This window comes from Mustela nigripes, chromosome 10, assembly GCF_022355385.1.
Source record: "Mustela nigripes isolate SB6536 chromosome 10, MUSNIG.SB6536, whole genome shotgun sequence".
Lineage (NCBI taxonomy): Eukaryota > Metazoa > Chordata > Mammalia > Carnivora > Mustelidae > Mustela > Mustela nigripes.
In genome coordinates this window covers 23,911,322-23,926,082 of record NC_081566.1, presented here as the reverse complement: position 1 = coordinate 23,926,082, position 14,761 = coordinate 23,911,322, and the positions used below count along the sequence as shown (strand labels likewise).

At 36.9% G+C, this 14,761-nt stretch overlaps 1 protein-coding gene across 8 annotated transcripts in view; it reads left to right on the top strand.

The window, feature by feature from the left end:
- RASAL2 (RAS protein activator like 2) overlaps nucleotides 1-14,761 on the top strand; it is a 361,328-nt gene that overhangs the window by 293,495 nt on the left and 53,072 nt on the right. For all 8 annotated transcript variants that reach the window (XM_059412834.1, XM_059412833.1, XM_059412832.1 and 5 more), the window contains one exon: nucleotides 3,249-3,358. In XM_059412834.1, coding sequence (XP_059268817.1) covers nucleotides 3,249-3,358 — 110 coding nt within the window. The remainder of the gene's footprint in view (nucleotides 1-3,248; nucleotides 3,359-14,761) is intronic.

Below are 14,761 nucleotides of genomic sequence, written 5' to 3'. Positions count from 1 at the left end.
CATATACATTTTAGGATTATTTATTCCATTTCCTTGAAAAAAGTTGGTGGTATTTTGATAAGGATTACATTAAATGTGTAGATTGCTCTAGGTAGCATAGACATTTTCACAATGTTTGTTCTTGAAATCCATGAGCAAGGAAGATTTTTCCATTTCTTTGGGTCTTCCTCAATTTCCTTCATGAGTATTCTATAGTTTTCTGAGTACAGATTCTTTGCCTCTTTGATTAGATTTATTCCTAGATATCTTAGGGGTTTGGGTGCAATTGTAAATGGGATCCAGTCCTTAATTTCTCTTTCTTCTGTCTTGTTGTTAGTGTATGGAAATGCAATTGATTTCTCTGCATTGATTTTATATCCTAACACTTTACTGAATTCCTGTATGAGTTCTAGCAGTTTTGGAGTGGAGTCTTTTGGGTCTTCCACATAAAGTGTCATATTATCTGCAAAGAGTGAGAGTTTGATGACTTCTTTGCCTATTCTGATGCCTTTTATTTCTTTTTGTTGTCTAATTGCTGAGGCTAGGACTTTTAGTGCTATGTTGAATAGCAGTGGTGATAGTGGACAGCCCTGCCATGTTCCTGACCTTAGGGGAAAAGCTCTCAGTTTTTCCCCCATTGAGAATGGTATTCACTTTGGGTTTTTCATAGACAGCTTTTCATGATATTGAGGTATGTACCTTCTATCCCTACACTATGAAGCATTTTGATCAAGAAAGGATGCTGTACTTTGTCATATGTTTTTTTCAGCATCTATTGAGAGTATCATATGGTTCTTGTTCTTTCTTTTATTAATGTATTGTATCTCACTGATTGATTTGCAGTTGTTGAACCAACCTTACAGCCCAGGAATAAATCCCACTTGGTCATGGTGAATAATACTTTTAATGTACTGTTGAATCCTATTGGCTAGTATTTGATGAGACCAGAAGAAACTCTTAACTATAGGGAACAAACTGAGGGTTGCAGGGGCGGTGGGGTAAGGTGGGAGTGGGATGGGCTAACTGGGTGATGGCCATTAAGGAGTACAGGTGATGTAATTAGCAGTGGCTATTGTATGCAACTGATGAATCACTGAATTCTATTCCTGAAACTAATAATACAATATATGTTAACTAAATTGAATTTAAATAAAAAATTTAAAAAACAGGGGCAACTGGGTGGCGGTGGCTCAGTGGGTTAAAGCCTCTGACCTCAGCTCAGGTCATGATCTCAGGGTCCTGGGATCGAGCCCCAAGTCAGGCTCTCTGCTCAGCGGGAGCCTGCTTCCTCGCTCTCTCTCTGCCTGTCTCTCTGCCTACTTGTGATTTCTGTCTGTCAAATAAATAAATAAAATCTTTTAAAAATAAATTTAAAAAACAAAATAAAAAAAGAAATGTAGTACTGTAAAAAACAGTTTTGTTTTCTTGTTTTATTCCCTCCAGTCAATCTCTATGCACCTATAATAAAAATTGCCTAGGGAACTACGTCTATGTGGTATATTCCAAGAGTCTCTATGCTTATTCTTTGGGCTACAGGAATAACAAGAAATAACATAAGTATTTTTTTCCAGTGAGCTAAATAGTTTACTTCTGATCCAAATAAGTTCATTTACATTATTCTCAAATGAAAGGAGCAATGCCTATGTGTTGGCAGAATACTTGGCGTGGGTAAGCACTGTGGTGGTCCACATTACTGTTGACCAGATAGTCCTGGTTTTCTTTCTGGATACAGAATACCATTGTATATCCTTTCCTCGCGGAAATCAGGTGACAGAAAGTCACATGACTTTGTCTGATGAAATGAGACTGGAAGTGACATGAAGGTTTAAGAACTAGGATATAACTTGTCACATTTCCTTTCTCCTGCTGAACCAACTATAGATGAGCAGAGGAGGAGCCTCCCTTAGCCCAAGTCCCCATGTGAGAGTAGCACAGAGTCAAGCATCCATCTCCCTTAGTCGATTGGCTCATAGATAGATGTGGAACATGTTTCGTGCTATTAATATGGGGAGATGACTAGATAAATGTAACCCAGTGTATCTTGAATAATACAGTCTTCACCCAAAACAAGTGGGCTTTGGTGATAACTAAAAGAATATAAAAGATTTGACATATTTATTTGTCTTCCTTATGGAAATGTTTATTGTACGTAGCTTTTATATATATATATAAAACAATATTTCTTGCAAGGTGATTAGAAAGAGTCATTTTCCCAACATCAAAATACTTTTCTTTGAATTAGAACTTTTTCTCAAGACGGTTTGGTATACTTCTGTAAGATGTCCTTTCATCTGCCAACAATATGATTGCTACTTGAAAGCAGTGACTGTCATCATTCATGCATGCATTGTATTCATTAATCAACACACTTTCATTGGATGCTCATTGTTACCAGGTGCTAAGACTAGGAAATGTTGAAGGAGCTCTAGATAGTTTAGTGGAAGTAGTAAGAGGCTAGCAGGGGCCAAAAACTGTAAACTACTTTGTTCTGAAGTCTAGATGTTTCAGTTGTTTCATAAGTGATACGTATTTCAAGATAATTTAGCTACATTTAAAACTTAAGTTTCAAGTAATATATCCAAGGTGATTTGTAGACCAAATTTTCACACTTTTGAGACTGCCAACACATTACCTTATACTAATTACATAATTCTTTTTTGTGTTCTTTGAGAGGTTTGGGGGAGGGTTGTGGAGTTTTATTTTTTCTGCTTTTACTTTTGGGTTTGTTTTTCGTTTGTTTTTTGGTTTTTTTTTGGGGGGGGCAGCTCTTAGAATAAAGCTTCTCTCTTCACTATCAGTATATCCTTTAAAATTCCTCTAGTGCACTCATGCACATGCTGTTCTCATTTCCTTTCTTCCCTTAATTTAATTCAGAAAACTACCTACTAGATGCCCTTTTCAATTGAAACTTCTTCAGAGAAAGGAATATGTTTTTCTGTTACACTGTTGTGTTTTTTAAAAATCTATTAACAATGTTAGAGGTTTCTCTACCATAGCTGCTATAGAAAATGTTTAAGAAATAAGAAGGTAAGTGTTATCAAAAGTTTAATTATCCCAGTTATCCTAGAAGAAAAATATTTTTCATCCCATTACCAAGTGATTCCAAGCAACTTTTACTTATAAATTAAAAAATGAAAAGCTGGATTCTTGTTCTGGTCTTCATTATAAAAATCTTAATACCTTTTTCAGAGGTGGTGCAGAGGAGTAAGGAGACAGCAAAGTTGCTCTTTTGGTTTTCTCTCCCATCACCTTCTGCCTTTTCATTCTAGGGGTTCTTCAGCAAGCGCCTGAAAGGCTCCATCAAGAGGACCAAAAGCCAGTCAAAGCTTGACAGAAACACTAGCTTTCGGCTTCCATCCCTTCGTAATGCAGATGACAGGTAAGAAGTAAACTTGCTTAAAAGGAAATCAGTTTTGTTTTTCTTTTTTGTTTTTGTTTTAAGCAGGGAAAGCAGTTCTACAGTGGGTTTTGATAAGGTACTTTTGGTCATCTCTAACTTTACATCAATGACAATTGGAAAGATCCAATGCTAAATTCACTTTTTTTTTTTTTTTTGTCTTACTTATATTGAGGCAAGGTACAAAGTGTAGGCTCAAATGCCCAGGCAGTTTAAGAATCTTAAAATATTGAAAAGTAAGAACTAATTTAAATACTGTTTCTATAGAATCAAATCTTAGTAGTCAGAGATGTCTTTCTTTTGTAGATGATGACAATAGCAAATGTGTTTTGAGGACTGCACTAGATGCTTTCTGTACATTATCTCATTAAAATCTTTATAGTAACCGTATAAGATAATTATTATCACCACTTCCTAGATGAAGAACATGAGACACAGGGAGAATTAAATAATCTTGCCCAAGGTCATATGGCTTAGTAAATAGCAAAAATGGTGTTTGATCTTGAGCGGTTTGGCTCAAGTCCAAGCTGTTCACTGCTCCATTGTTTTTTGTGTACAGCATATGCAATCAGTTGTATTGGTTTGCAGTCCCGTCTAGAAGACATGTAAAGATTTTGATTATTAGGACTATCAGCTTGAGTAACCCTCATAGGCATAGCTTAATAAGGATAACAACCTTCTAAAATCTTTGAATGTGTGCTAGAACTTGGTGTCTCCACATTGTTCAAAATTTAGGAAATTAAACTTGCCAAATTCTCACACATCACCACCATCACCAACATTTACTGAGTGCTTACTATTTATAAAGCATTTTTAACATTGCCTCTCATATAATACGTCCCTAGATACAGTTATTGCCCTTATTTTAGAGATGAGGACCTAAGACAAAAGAAATTGAAAAACTTCCCCAGGGTCACAACAGCTCAGTCGAAAAAACAAAGAGGCAACCCATGGAATGGGAGAAGATATTTGCAAATGACAGTACAGACAAAAGGTTGATATCCAGGATCTATAATGAACTCCTCAAACTCAATGCACACGAAACAGGCAAACATATCAAAAAATGGGAAGAAGATATGAACAGACACTTCTCCAATCAAGACATACAAATGGCTATCAGACACATGAAAAAATGTTCATCATCATTAGCCCTCAGGGAGATTCAAATTAAAACCACATTGAGATATCACCTTACACCAGTTAGAATGGCCAAAATTAACAAAACAGGAAAAAACATGTGTTGGAGAGGATGTGGAGAAAGGGGAACCCTCTTACACTGTTGGTGGGAATGCAAGTTGGTGCAGCCTCTTTGGAGAACAGTGTGGAGATTCCTCAAGAAATTAAAAATAGAACTTCCCTATGACCCTGCAATTGCACTCCTGGGTATTTACCCCAAAGATACAGATGTCGTGAAAAGAAGGGCCATCTGTAGCCCAATGTTTATAGCAGCAATGGCCACGGTCGCCAAACTATGGAAACGTGCCCTTCAACGGACGAATGGATAAGGAAGATGTGGTCCATATACACTATGGAGTATTATGCCTGCATCAGAAAGGATGAATACCCAACTTTTTGTAGCAACATGGACGGGACTGGAAGAGATTTTGCTGAGTGAAATAAGTCAAGCAGAGAGAGTCAGTTATCATATGGTTTCACTTATTTGTGGAGCTAGTAGGAAGTAGAGCTTGGATTTGAACTTCTGTCTGCCTTCCATATTTGATACTCTTATTTATACTGGATTTTTTTTTTTCTTTCAGTAAGTCTGTTATTTTCAGTTATCTACAAAACAAACAAATACAGACTACAGTCTCTGTAATGGCAGATTGTAGATTTGCCAGGCAGAGAATTCCTCTCCTTTTTTAATGGATGAAGTAACTTGCCCCCCATACTTACCTGATGAGGCAGTATACTGCTTTATCAGCGATTTTTATCCCTGAACCACTTTAGAGGTGCTCTGTGATATTTGCAAGTCTGTCCAATTTGCTGTGTAGTTGTGTTGTTAATTACCTCTTTTATAGCTCTTTGTTTAAGGTAATCATAAAAACTGATTTTTTTTCCTTTTCATATCTCTTCCTTAGATTCCTATTATTCCACAGTTTTCATTATTCTAAGAATTAACACCATTTTATAAAGGTCTCAATAAAATGGAATGAGAAATCTTTTTCAGAATAATGGTTTTTAAAAACAATGATATTGTACAACCACAGAAACACTCCCAGTTCAGTAGCCACTTTCTTAAAATCTGCAGCAGATGTACGTTTGGGTGGGCAAGGAAATATTTTTTATAGGTGTACTTTTTTTTTTAACCTTGCACTAAATATCCCTTTCATAACTTCAGTGTGCTCCGTCCTCTTCCATTTTGCTTTAGGTAGCCTAAAGGAATGTTTAGATTGAATTAACCATGAGATTGTGTTCTCCCAGAGTCTCCTATATTGCTATTATATGGCTAGTGCTCTTTTGGCCTTTCCAGTGACCTAAATTCATTGTGTGTGCCTTCATGCAGTTCTGCTTCAATCAATGGTAGTATCTTTGTGTCTCAAATACAGCATAATAGAAAGGTGCCAGTAAATCTCAAGTATTTATATTTTTTAAATCCATTTGAATTGTAGAAGTTTCCTATACAGAAATTTTTCAAAAACTTTGTTCTTCCGTAAAGGGATATACTCACTAGAGTTTGAATATATTATGTTTTTTAAAAATAGGCTCTCTTACCTTCAGATCAACTGAAGATGGAGATAAATAGAACTAAGGTACAAAATGTTAATCTAGTGAGTTCTTTGAATCAGTACCATTGTAGGTGAGACCAAAGGCTTTTTCAAAAACTGGTTTTCTTGGGTTATATGTGTTGATTGCCCAAGTCAGGCCATTTCTTCCAAAATGGTATATAGTGTCTAAATCTCAGTAGCAGAACATTTATATTCTTTTTTTTTTTTTTAAAGATTTTATTTATTTATTTGAGAGAGAGACAGTGAGAGAGAGCATGAGCAAGGAGAAGGTCAGAGAGTGAAGCAGACTCCCTATGGAGCTGGGAGCCTGATGTGGGACTCGATCCCGGGACTCCGGGATCATGACCTGAGCCGAAGGCAGTCGTCCAACCAACTGAGCCACCCAGGCATCCCAGAACATTTATATTCTTATATCAAATCCATAGAAACCAGGATTTTCTTAGTAGGATAGGCAAACCTAGTAAGCAACCCCTTTTTTCAGTTTTTAAATTGTATAGTAAAATACATGTGTCTTTGTTTTAAAAAGTTTCAGTACAGGGGCGCCTGGGTAGCTCAGTGGGTTAACTATCTAACTCTTGATTTTGGTCACGTCATGATTTCAGGGTCATGAGATCGAGCCCCATGTTGGTCTCTGCACTCAGCAAGGAATCTGCTCAAGATTCTCTCTCTCTCTTTCTCTCTCTCTCTCTCTGTCCCTCTGCCACTTCCTTGCTTGTGTGTATGCGCATGAATATGTGCACTCTCGCTCTCTCCCCAAAAATAAATAAATAAATAAGATCTTTAAAAAAAATAAGTTTTAGTATCTAAGTACAGATCAAAAAGTTGAAGTGCCCTTTCACTCTACCTGTCTCCCCATATAAATAACCTTATTAGCAGTTTGTATATTTTCACAACTCTTTTAAAAATCCATACATAAATGCACACACACACACACACACACACATATATATATATGTTTTGCTTATTTTCATTTAAATGGGATCATATTACACATACTACTTTATGATTTACTTTTTAATATAAATATTTTGGACAACTTTTATGTCAGTACATCTAAATCCACATTATTTTAACAGCTGCCTTCTTAGTATGCTATAGTTTTTTGTAACATATTTCACTTCTGTGTTGATGGATATTTTAATTGTTTCCCCCTTTGGGGCATGTAGTGGACATTTCTGAACATATAACTGTTTTGTCCTTATGTGATTGAGTCAGATTTCTGAAGTAAAACTACTACATATAGCGTATGCGGATTATCAAATTATCCTTCAAAAAAGCTGTAGTAATTACTATTTCCACCAACAGAGTAGGATTACTTTTATTTATTTATTTATTTATGTTAGGTTTTTTTTTAATGGGGGGGGGGGGAGCTTGGAGTCTGATGCAGGGCTTGAACCCACAATCCTGTAATCAAGACCTAAGCTAAGATCAAAAGTTGGAGACTTAACTGACTGAGCCACCCAGGTGCCCCATGGATTACTTTTATCTTTTAAACAGCATTTTACATTGTATCCATATGATGGAATAAATAGTAATAATAAACACCTAGGTAGTATTTACTATGTGCCAGACACTGTTCTAAGCATTTTACATAAACTGTCTCTTTAATCATTATAACAAATCCTATGAGTTAGTTACTGTAATGACCTCATTTTGAGGATGAGGAAACAGAGACACAGAGAAATTAGTAAATTGTTTCCCCCTTTGGGGTATGTAGTGGACATTTCTGAACATATAACTGTTATATGTTCAAGGTTAGAAAATGGCAGACCTGTGGTTCAAATCCAGGAAGTGTGAGTCAGGAGTCTACATTTTTAAAGATTTTTATTTTTATTTATTTGACAGAGAGAAATCACAAGTAGTCGGAGAGGCAGGCAGAGAGAGAGAGAGGGAAGCAGGCTCCCCGCTGAGCAGAGAGCCCGATGCGGGACTCGATCCCAGGACCCTGAGATCCTGACCTGAGCCGAAGGCAGCGGCTTAACCCACTGAGCCACCCAGGTGCCCGTGGAGTCTACATTTTTAAACTTTACGCTGTATTGCCTCTCAAAAAAAAGATGCAGGGGGATGGACTTTTTGTTTTAATTTGTGGTTCCCTAATGTATAATAAGTTGACCATCTTTTCACTTTTCACTCTTGTTTTTAGACCCCTACATTGCTCAACCAGTTAAGCATATGCCTTCAGCTCAGGTCATGATCCCAGGGTCCTGGGATCGAGCCCCACATCAGGCTCCTAGCTCAGCGGAAAGCCTGCTTCTCCCTCGCCCACTTCCCCTGCTTATGTTCCCTCTCTCACTGTGTCTCTTTCTGTCAAATGAATAAATAAAATCTTTTAAAATAAATAAATAAATAAATAAATAAATAAATATCATGTCTTTGGGGTACCTGGGCACCTGGGTGGCTCAGTCACTTAAGCATCTGACTCTTGATTTAGGCTCAGGTCATGATCTCCAGGTCATGAGATTAAGCTACATGTACATCGAGGAGTCTGCTTGTCCCTCTGCCTCTGCTCCTCCTTTTACTTGCACACATGATAAACACACACTCTCACTCTCATAAATAAATAAATAAATAATAAAAAGTTAAAATCGTGTCACTGAATGTACAACACTAAATATAGAAGTGTTAGATTTTCATTTAGTTCTAACATGCCAATCTTTTCCTTTGTGGTTTACCTCACCAAATTTGACCAGAATACAAAAGAAGTCAGAGAACTGTTTTTCATTAAATTTCTCATTATGATGATGCTATGCAAATCACTTCATCTCTCCCCCCTTCGAGATGAAGAGAGAGTCTATCTTGAGGTATCAGAGGGTAATGCAGTAGTGGTCGTGATGTGCTGAATTCTTTAAGGATTTTGATAACCACAAAACTTATCTGCACTCATAGCATTTTAAAAAGGTAAAATTTTCTCATGAGGTCTGAGTTACTACTTTAAAATGACAGAAACACAGTGTTGTTGTTGTTGTTTTTTTTAAGATTTTATTTATTTATCTGACAGAGATCACAAGTAGGCAGAGAGGCAGGCAGAGAGAGAGGAAGGGAAGCAGGCACCCTGCTGAGCAGAGAGCCTAATGTGGGGCTCGATCCCAGGACCCTGAGATCATGACCTGAGCTGAAGGCAGAGGTTTAACCACTGAGCCACCCAGGTACCCCCAGATACACAGGCTTAAGTGAGTTTTACTACATATGATCAGTAAGCTTTTCTGTGCAGAATACCATAGGATATTTTAATGTACAGATTTGACTAATCAGAAAGACCCTTGCAGCTCCAGGTTTATATAACCAATGATCTACTGGTTGTAAACTCTGTTATAATGCTGTGGTGGAATTAGGTTACCAGTGTGGTTTCTTCTTCTTGTTCTTTTTTTTTTTTTTTTTTTAATTATTCACCATACAGTACATCATTAGCTTTTGATGTAGTGTTCCATGAGTCGTTGCTTTTTGGGTCAGTTTATAGTAATACTTGGAGTTTCCTTTATGCAATTGTGAGGTACAGGCAAGCTTTTGCCAATTAATATTTCTAGAAACCGAATTTCTTGATATACAGTAATACATGTGTGATGGTTAGGTACACACCAGAAAGCTATGCACTACAGACGAATGTAGAGAACTAAAGACATGGCCCCCAAGCTCAGGAGAGTCCAACAAAAGAAGTCAGTGTTCAGGAGAGAATAGTACAGGTGGGCTGAGATGACTTCTGGCTGGATATTCAGGAAACAACCTTTTAAGCAGTGACCCGTGAGTAGAACAGGTATCATTTGAACTTAGAAACAGATACAGGGAGAGAGCTTTTCTCAGAATGAAAATAATGAGCAAAAGCAGATTGTGGGAAATTATGGAGCTTAAAGAGAAATTCTGAATAGTTCATGGTGTATAAAGCAGAAGGTAGGAAATAAGATTGGAAAGGTAAAGTTCCAGTTTTGAAGTTGGTAGGTAAAAAGCTTCTGCTTTTTTTGTCTTAAAAATTTCTCAGTATAGGAAATAGAAATATGAACTCCATCTTTGATGAAAGGAGGAGAAAGCTGAATGACAGATTACTTACAATTAGGGGGTGATCAGATGTAGTTGCCTACAGAATGAAATTCTGAAATCTATCACTTAGGATTCAGATAGACTGGTAGTTAACTGGTACTCCAAGTAGTAATGGCTTAAACAAGTAAAATTATTTCTTCCTCACCTAAAAGAAATCTGAAGATGGGCAGTCCAGAGCTAAGGGACCAGGACTCTTTGCAGGCTTTTTCCTCTCCCATCCTTAGGGTCTTCAAGGATCTTTATGGACATAGTCTAGCTACTAAAGCTTCAGCCAATAGCACCCATGTTTCAGGCATCATAAAAGGATTCCTGTCTTCCACTTAAATGTTTTCCCTTTAAAGCCATTTCCCTTAAACCCCATCCAGCAACTTCTCTTGTGTTTCATTACCATCTCTTTCTGCAGAGTGAGGCTAGGAAATGTTATACCTGGGTTCATCATTTTCTCCAATAATGCAAGAGTCTTTTTTTTTTTTTTTTAGTTTTATTTATTTATTTGACAGAGAGAGATCACAAGTGGGCTGAGAGGCAGGCAGAGAGAGGAAGGCAGAGAGGAGGAAGCAGGCTCCCTGCTGAGCAGAGAGCCTGATGTGGGGCTCCATCCCAGGACCCTGAGATCACGACCTGAGCCGAAGGTAGAGGCCCAACCCACTGAGCCACCCAGGCGCCCCTGCAAGAGTCTATTTTTAAGGAAGGAGGGAGGGATGGACATTTGAAAGATAATTAGCAGTCCCTAGCAAAAAAATGAGGTTGATTTACCCATCCACCTCAAACTCTGCAGTGAGTCAGCTTCCACCCAGCTTTAGAAGGCCAGTAGTCAGGCTTACATTTATCACATAGCAAATTTAAGAAACTGAGCAACACAGACAGAAAGACCTACAGATAACAACATTTATGTTTGCCTCTTAAAATCCCCTGTGGTAATTCCACTCCTAAGTATATCCAGGAGAAATGAAAACGTAGGTCACTACAAAAACTTGTACATGAATGTACATAGCAACATTATTCATAAGAGCCAAAAAGTGGTAATGACCCATATATCCATCAGGTGATGAATGGATATACAAAACATGATATTTCCATACAATGCCTTACAGTTGACCCTTGAACTCTCAACACTGGGGTTAGGTGTGCTGACCATACCCTTCCCATCCCTGCAACAGTCGAAAATACATATAATTTGTAACTCCCCAGAAACCTAACTGCTAATAGCCCACTGTTGACCAGCATCCTTATGGGTAACATAAACACTCAACACATATTTTATATGTTTTATGTGTGTGTGTGTGTGTGTGTATTATATGCTGTGTTCTTGTTATACAGTTAACTAGAGAAAAGAAAATGTTATTAAGAAAATCCTAAGGAAGAGAAAATATATTTACAATACTGTACTGCATTTCTGAAAAAGAATCCACTTATAAGTACGTGGACCTACACAGTTCAAACCTGGGTTGTTCAAGGCCAGATGTATTATTCAGCAATAAAAAGGAAGGAAGTACTGGAACATGCTACAACATGGATAAATCTTGAAAGCTTTATGCTGAGTGAAAAAGACCATCACAAAAGACCGTATTTTATATGATTCCATCTTTATGAAATGTCCAGAATAAGCAAATCTATAGAGACAGTAGATTAATGATTTCCAGAGGCTGGGGATATATGGTAGGGATATGAGAAATGACTTAATTGGTATGAGGCTTCTTTTTGGAGCAATGAAAATGTTTTAAGATTAGATTGTGGTGACAATTGCACAAATCTGAATATGCTGAAAACTGTTTAAGTGGATAGATTTTATGGTGTGTGAATCATACCTCAACCTCAATATAAATGTTAAAATTATTAAAAACAAAACAAAACAGCTGGCCAGGAAATACTCTAAAATGAAACTTAGTCTATAAGCCCCGTTCCAATGCACAAAGCTTCCATTGTGTTTTTTAGTGCTTTACTATTAAATATAAACAAATAACCAAGAATCTCCAGATATTGGAGGAAAGTCTTTGACATGAAAGAGAGCAAAACAAATAAATAAGAGGGAGAAAAAAAAAAAAAAAAAAAACAGAAGAAACAGAAACACTACAGAGCCAAAGACAACTTTAAAGCATAATATTTTCGAAAGATAAGATTGTACATCTATGAAAGAGCAATGAGATGATACAAGAAAAGGAACATCAAAGAATTAAGAAAGAGAGCTTAGAAATTAAAAAGATAAAAGCTCAAGTCCAGTCACTCTTCCAGAAAGTGGAACAGAAATTGAGAAAATTAACCCAGAAGATTCTAGGACAAGAGAACATAGGAAAACTTCAGAGAGGAAATTGTCAAAGAAACAATACAAGAAAATATAAATGTTCAGGTTGCAGTGACAATTAAATTCCCAGCACAGTGAATGAAAAAAGACAAAAGACCTGCCACCCCAAGACAGACAGATAGACACACACACACACACACACACCCCAATTCACATCATCAAGAAATAACAGATCACTGAAACTTAAAAAAAAAAAATCTTAAAAGCTTCTGGAAAGAAAAAATAGGTTACATACAGAGGATGAGTGGAATGATCACATTGTAATTCTCAATAGAAATATTAAAAATTGGAAGTCGTTGGAGAAATGTCTTTAAAATTGTGAGTGAAAATTATTTTCAACCTAATACCCCATATACAGGGAAGTCCTTGAACGTCACACTGAGGAGTTTGGATTTTATTGTAATAGGCATTGGGGAGCCTTTAAACACTTTAAAGCAAGGAAATGACCTAATCAGAATTGTGCCATGTATAGATTAATCCAGGAATGGAATTTTAAATGATTTGGTATGCAGAGACTAAGTTTGGGAAAACAGTTAGCAAAGAGCTATTGTCGGAAATAATGAGGGCTGTAAGGAGGATAGTGACACTGGGAATGAAGAGGCAGAGACAAGCAAGATAGGAGGAACATTTTAGAGGCAAAATCAATAGGATGTCACAAAGTCATCATAGTTCCAAAGCCATCTAATCGGATAAAAGCCAGTAAAGTGATTTCCTAGAATCAATATTGGCAACATTTTCAAATTAAAGCCATGTCATGTGGGAGGATGTTGGGACTGGAAAAGACTGATATTTATACCTTTCATTCAAATACATTTTTAAAAAGTTGAAAAAATGAGGAAATGCTGAAGAACAGTGGTCATACTACATTATCAGACATTCCAAGGTTCCGACTACCTGTCAGGTGGTCATCCTTGCTCTGGAAATGCTACTTAAATTTACCGATCTTGAGGTAAAGGTAAAAACACATGGGATAGAATTTTCTTAACCCCTTCACACATCCCTCAAATAAAAACCCTCACAGTGATGTCCTCAATTCTGAGGCCTACTGACAAAGCATGGTTTTAAAGCAGTCCGCTTGTTCATTGTCAGGAGATCCCTAAAAGTGTGGTGCTCCATTTGTAGGGAGAATTTTGGGACAATATACTGAGCTTCTTGAGTTTCTCCTAATTAAAACTAATTTTTTAATTTATATTCAAAGTACAATTTCACAAGAAATTGTAAAGTACAAAGTACAACTTCACAAGAAATTATAAAAATAGTATGTAGAGTCTTATAAACCTCTTCCTCAGCTTCCTCCAAGAGCTATATCTTATAACTATACTATAATATCAAAATCAGATCATTGATCTTGGCACAGTACTATTAATTGGACTATAGACTTTACTCAGTTTTCACCAATTTTCATGTTTTGCATAGTTCTATGCAATGTAATCCTATATATACAGATTTCTGTAATCACCGCCACAATCAAGATGTAGCATTGTTCCATTACCAGAAAAGAATTCCCTCTGCCCCTTCAGTCTTACCCTCCTCCCCACAACCAACGTTGTCCTCTAGCAACCACTAATTTGTTTTCCATCTCTATAGTTATCCTATTTCAAGACTGTTATTTAAGTGGAATCATATAGCATATAACCAATTAAGATTGCCCTTAGTTCAGTGCATAGAATGCCCTTGAAATCCACCGAAGTTGTTGCATCTATCAGTAGTTTGCTCCTTGTTACTACTGAGTAGTGTTCCACTGTATGGATGTACCAAAGTTTGTGAATCACTCACCCACTGAAGAAGATTTGAATACACATGAAGAAAAGTTGCCTATGCTTAAGTTTTCACTTCTCTGGTGTAAATGCACACTGAGTGCAGTTGCTTTGTTGGATGGTAGGCACAGGTATAGGTATACAAGAAACTGCCAAACTCTTTTCCAGAATATCTGTAGCCATTTTACATCCCCACCAGCTGTGTTTACAGTGTTGTGTTTTTTTTTTTTTTTTTTAATGTCCCAAGAGATTTTCACCTATCTTTTCTTCCAGAATTTTTATGATTTTTAGCTTTTATATTTAGGTCACCAATCCATGTATTTAATATTTTGTTGTTTGAAATAAAAAGGTCTTGACTCAGAATGTATGGGTGTTCGGTCCAAGATATCAAAACTAAGAACTTGGCCCAGCCAAGCCAGTTTATAGGGAGCCTGCCTTCCTTTGGTGAAGGAAACATTATAAACTACTTATTTCTCTCCAGATCTGCTCTTCCCTTCCAGCTTACTAATCATGGTTTTAGAAGTTGCCAGAAGGTTCTGGGCAAGAGAAGACAGAAAGGAGAAAAAAG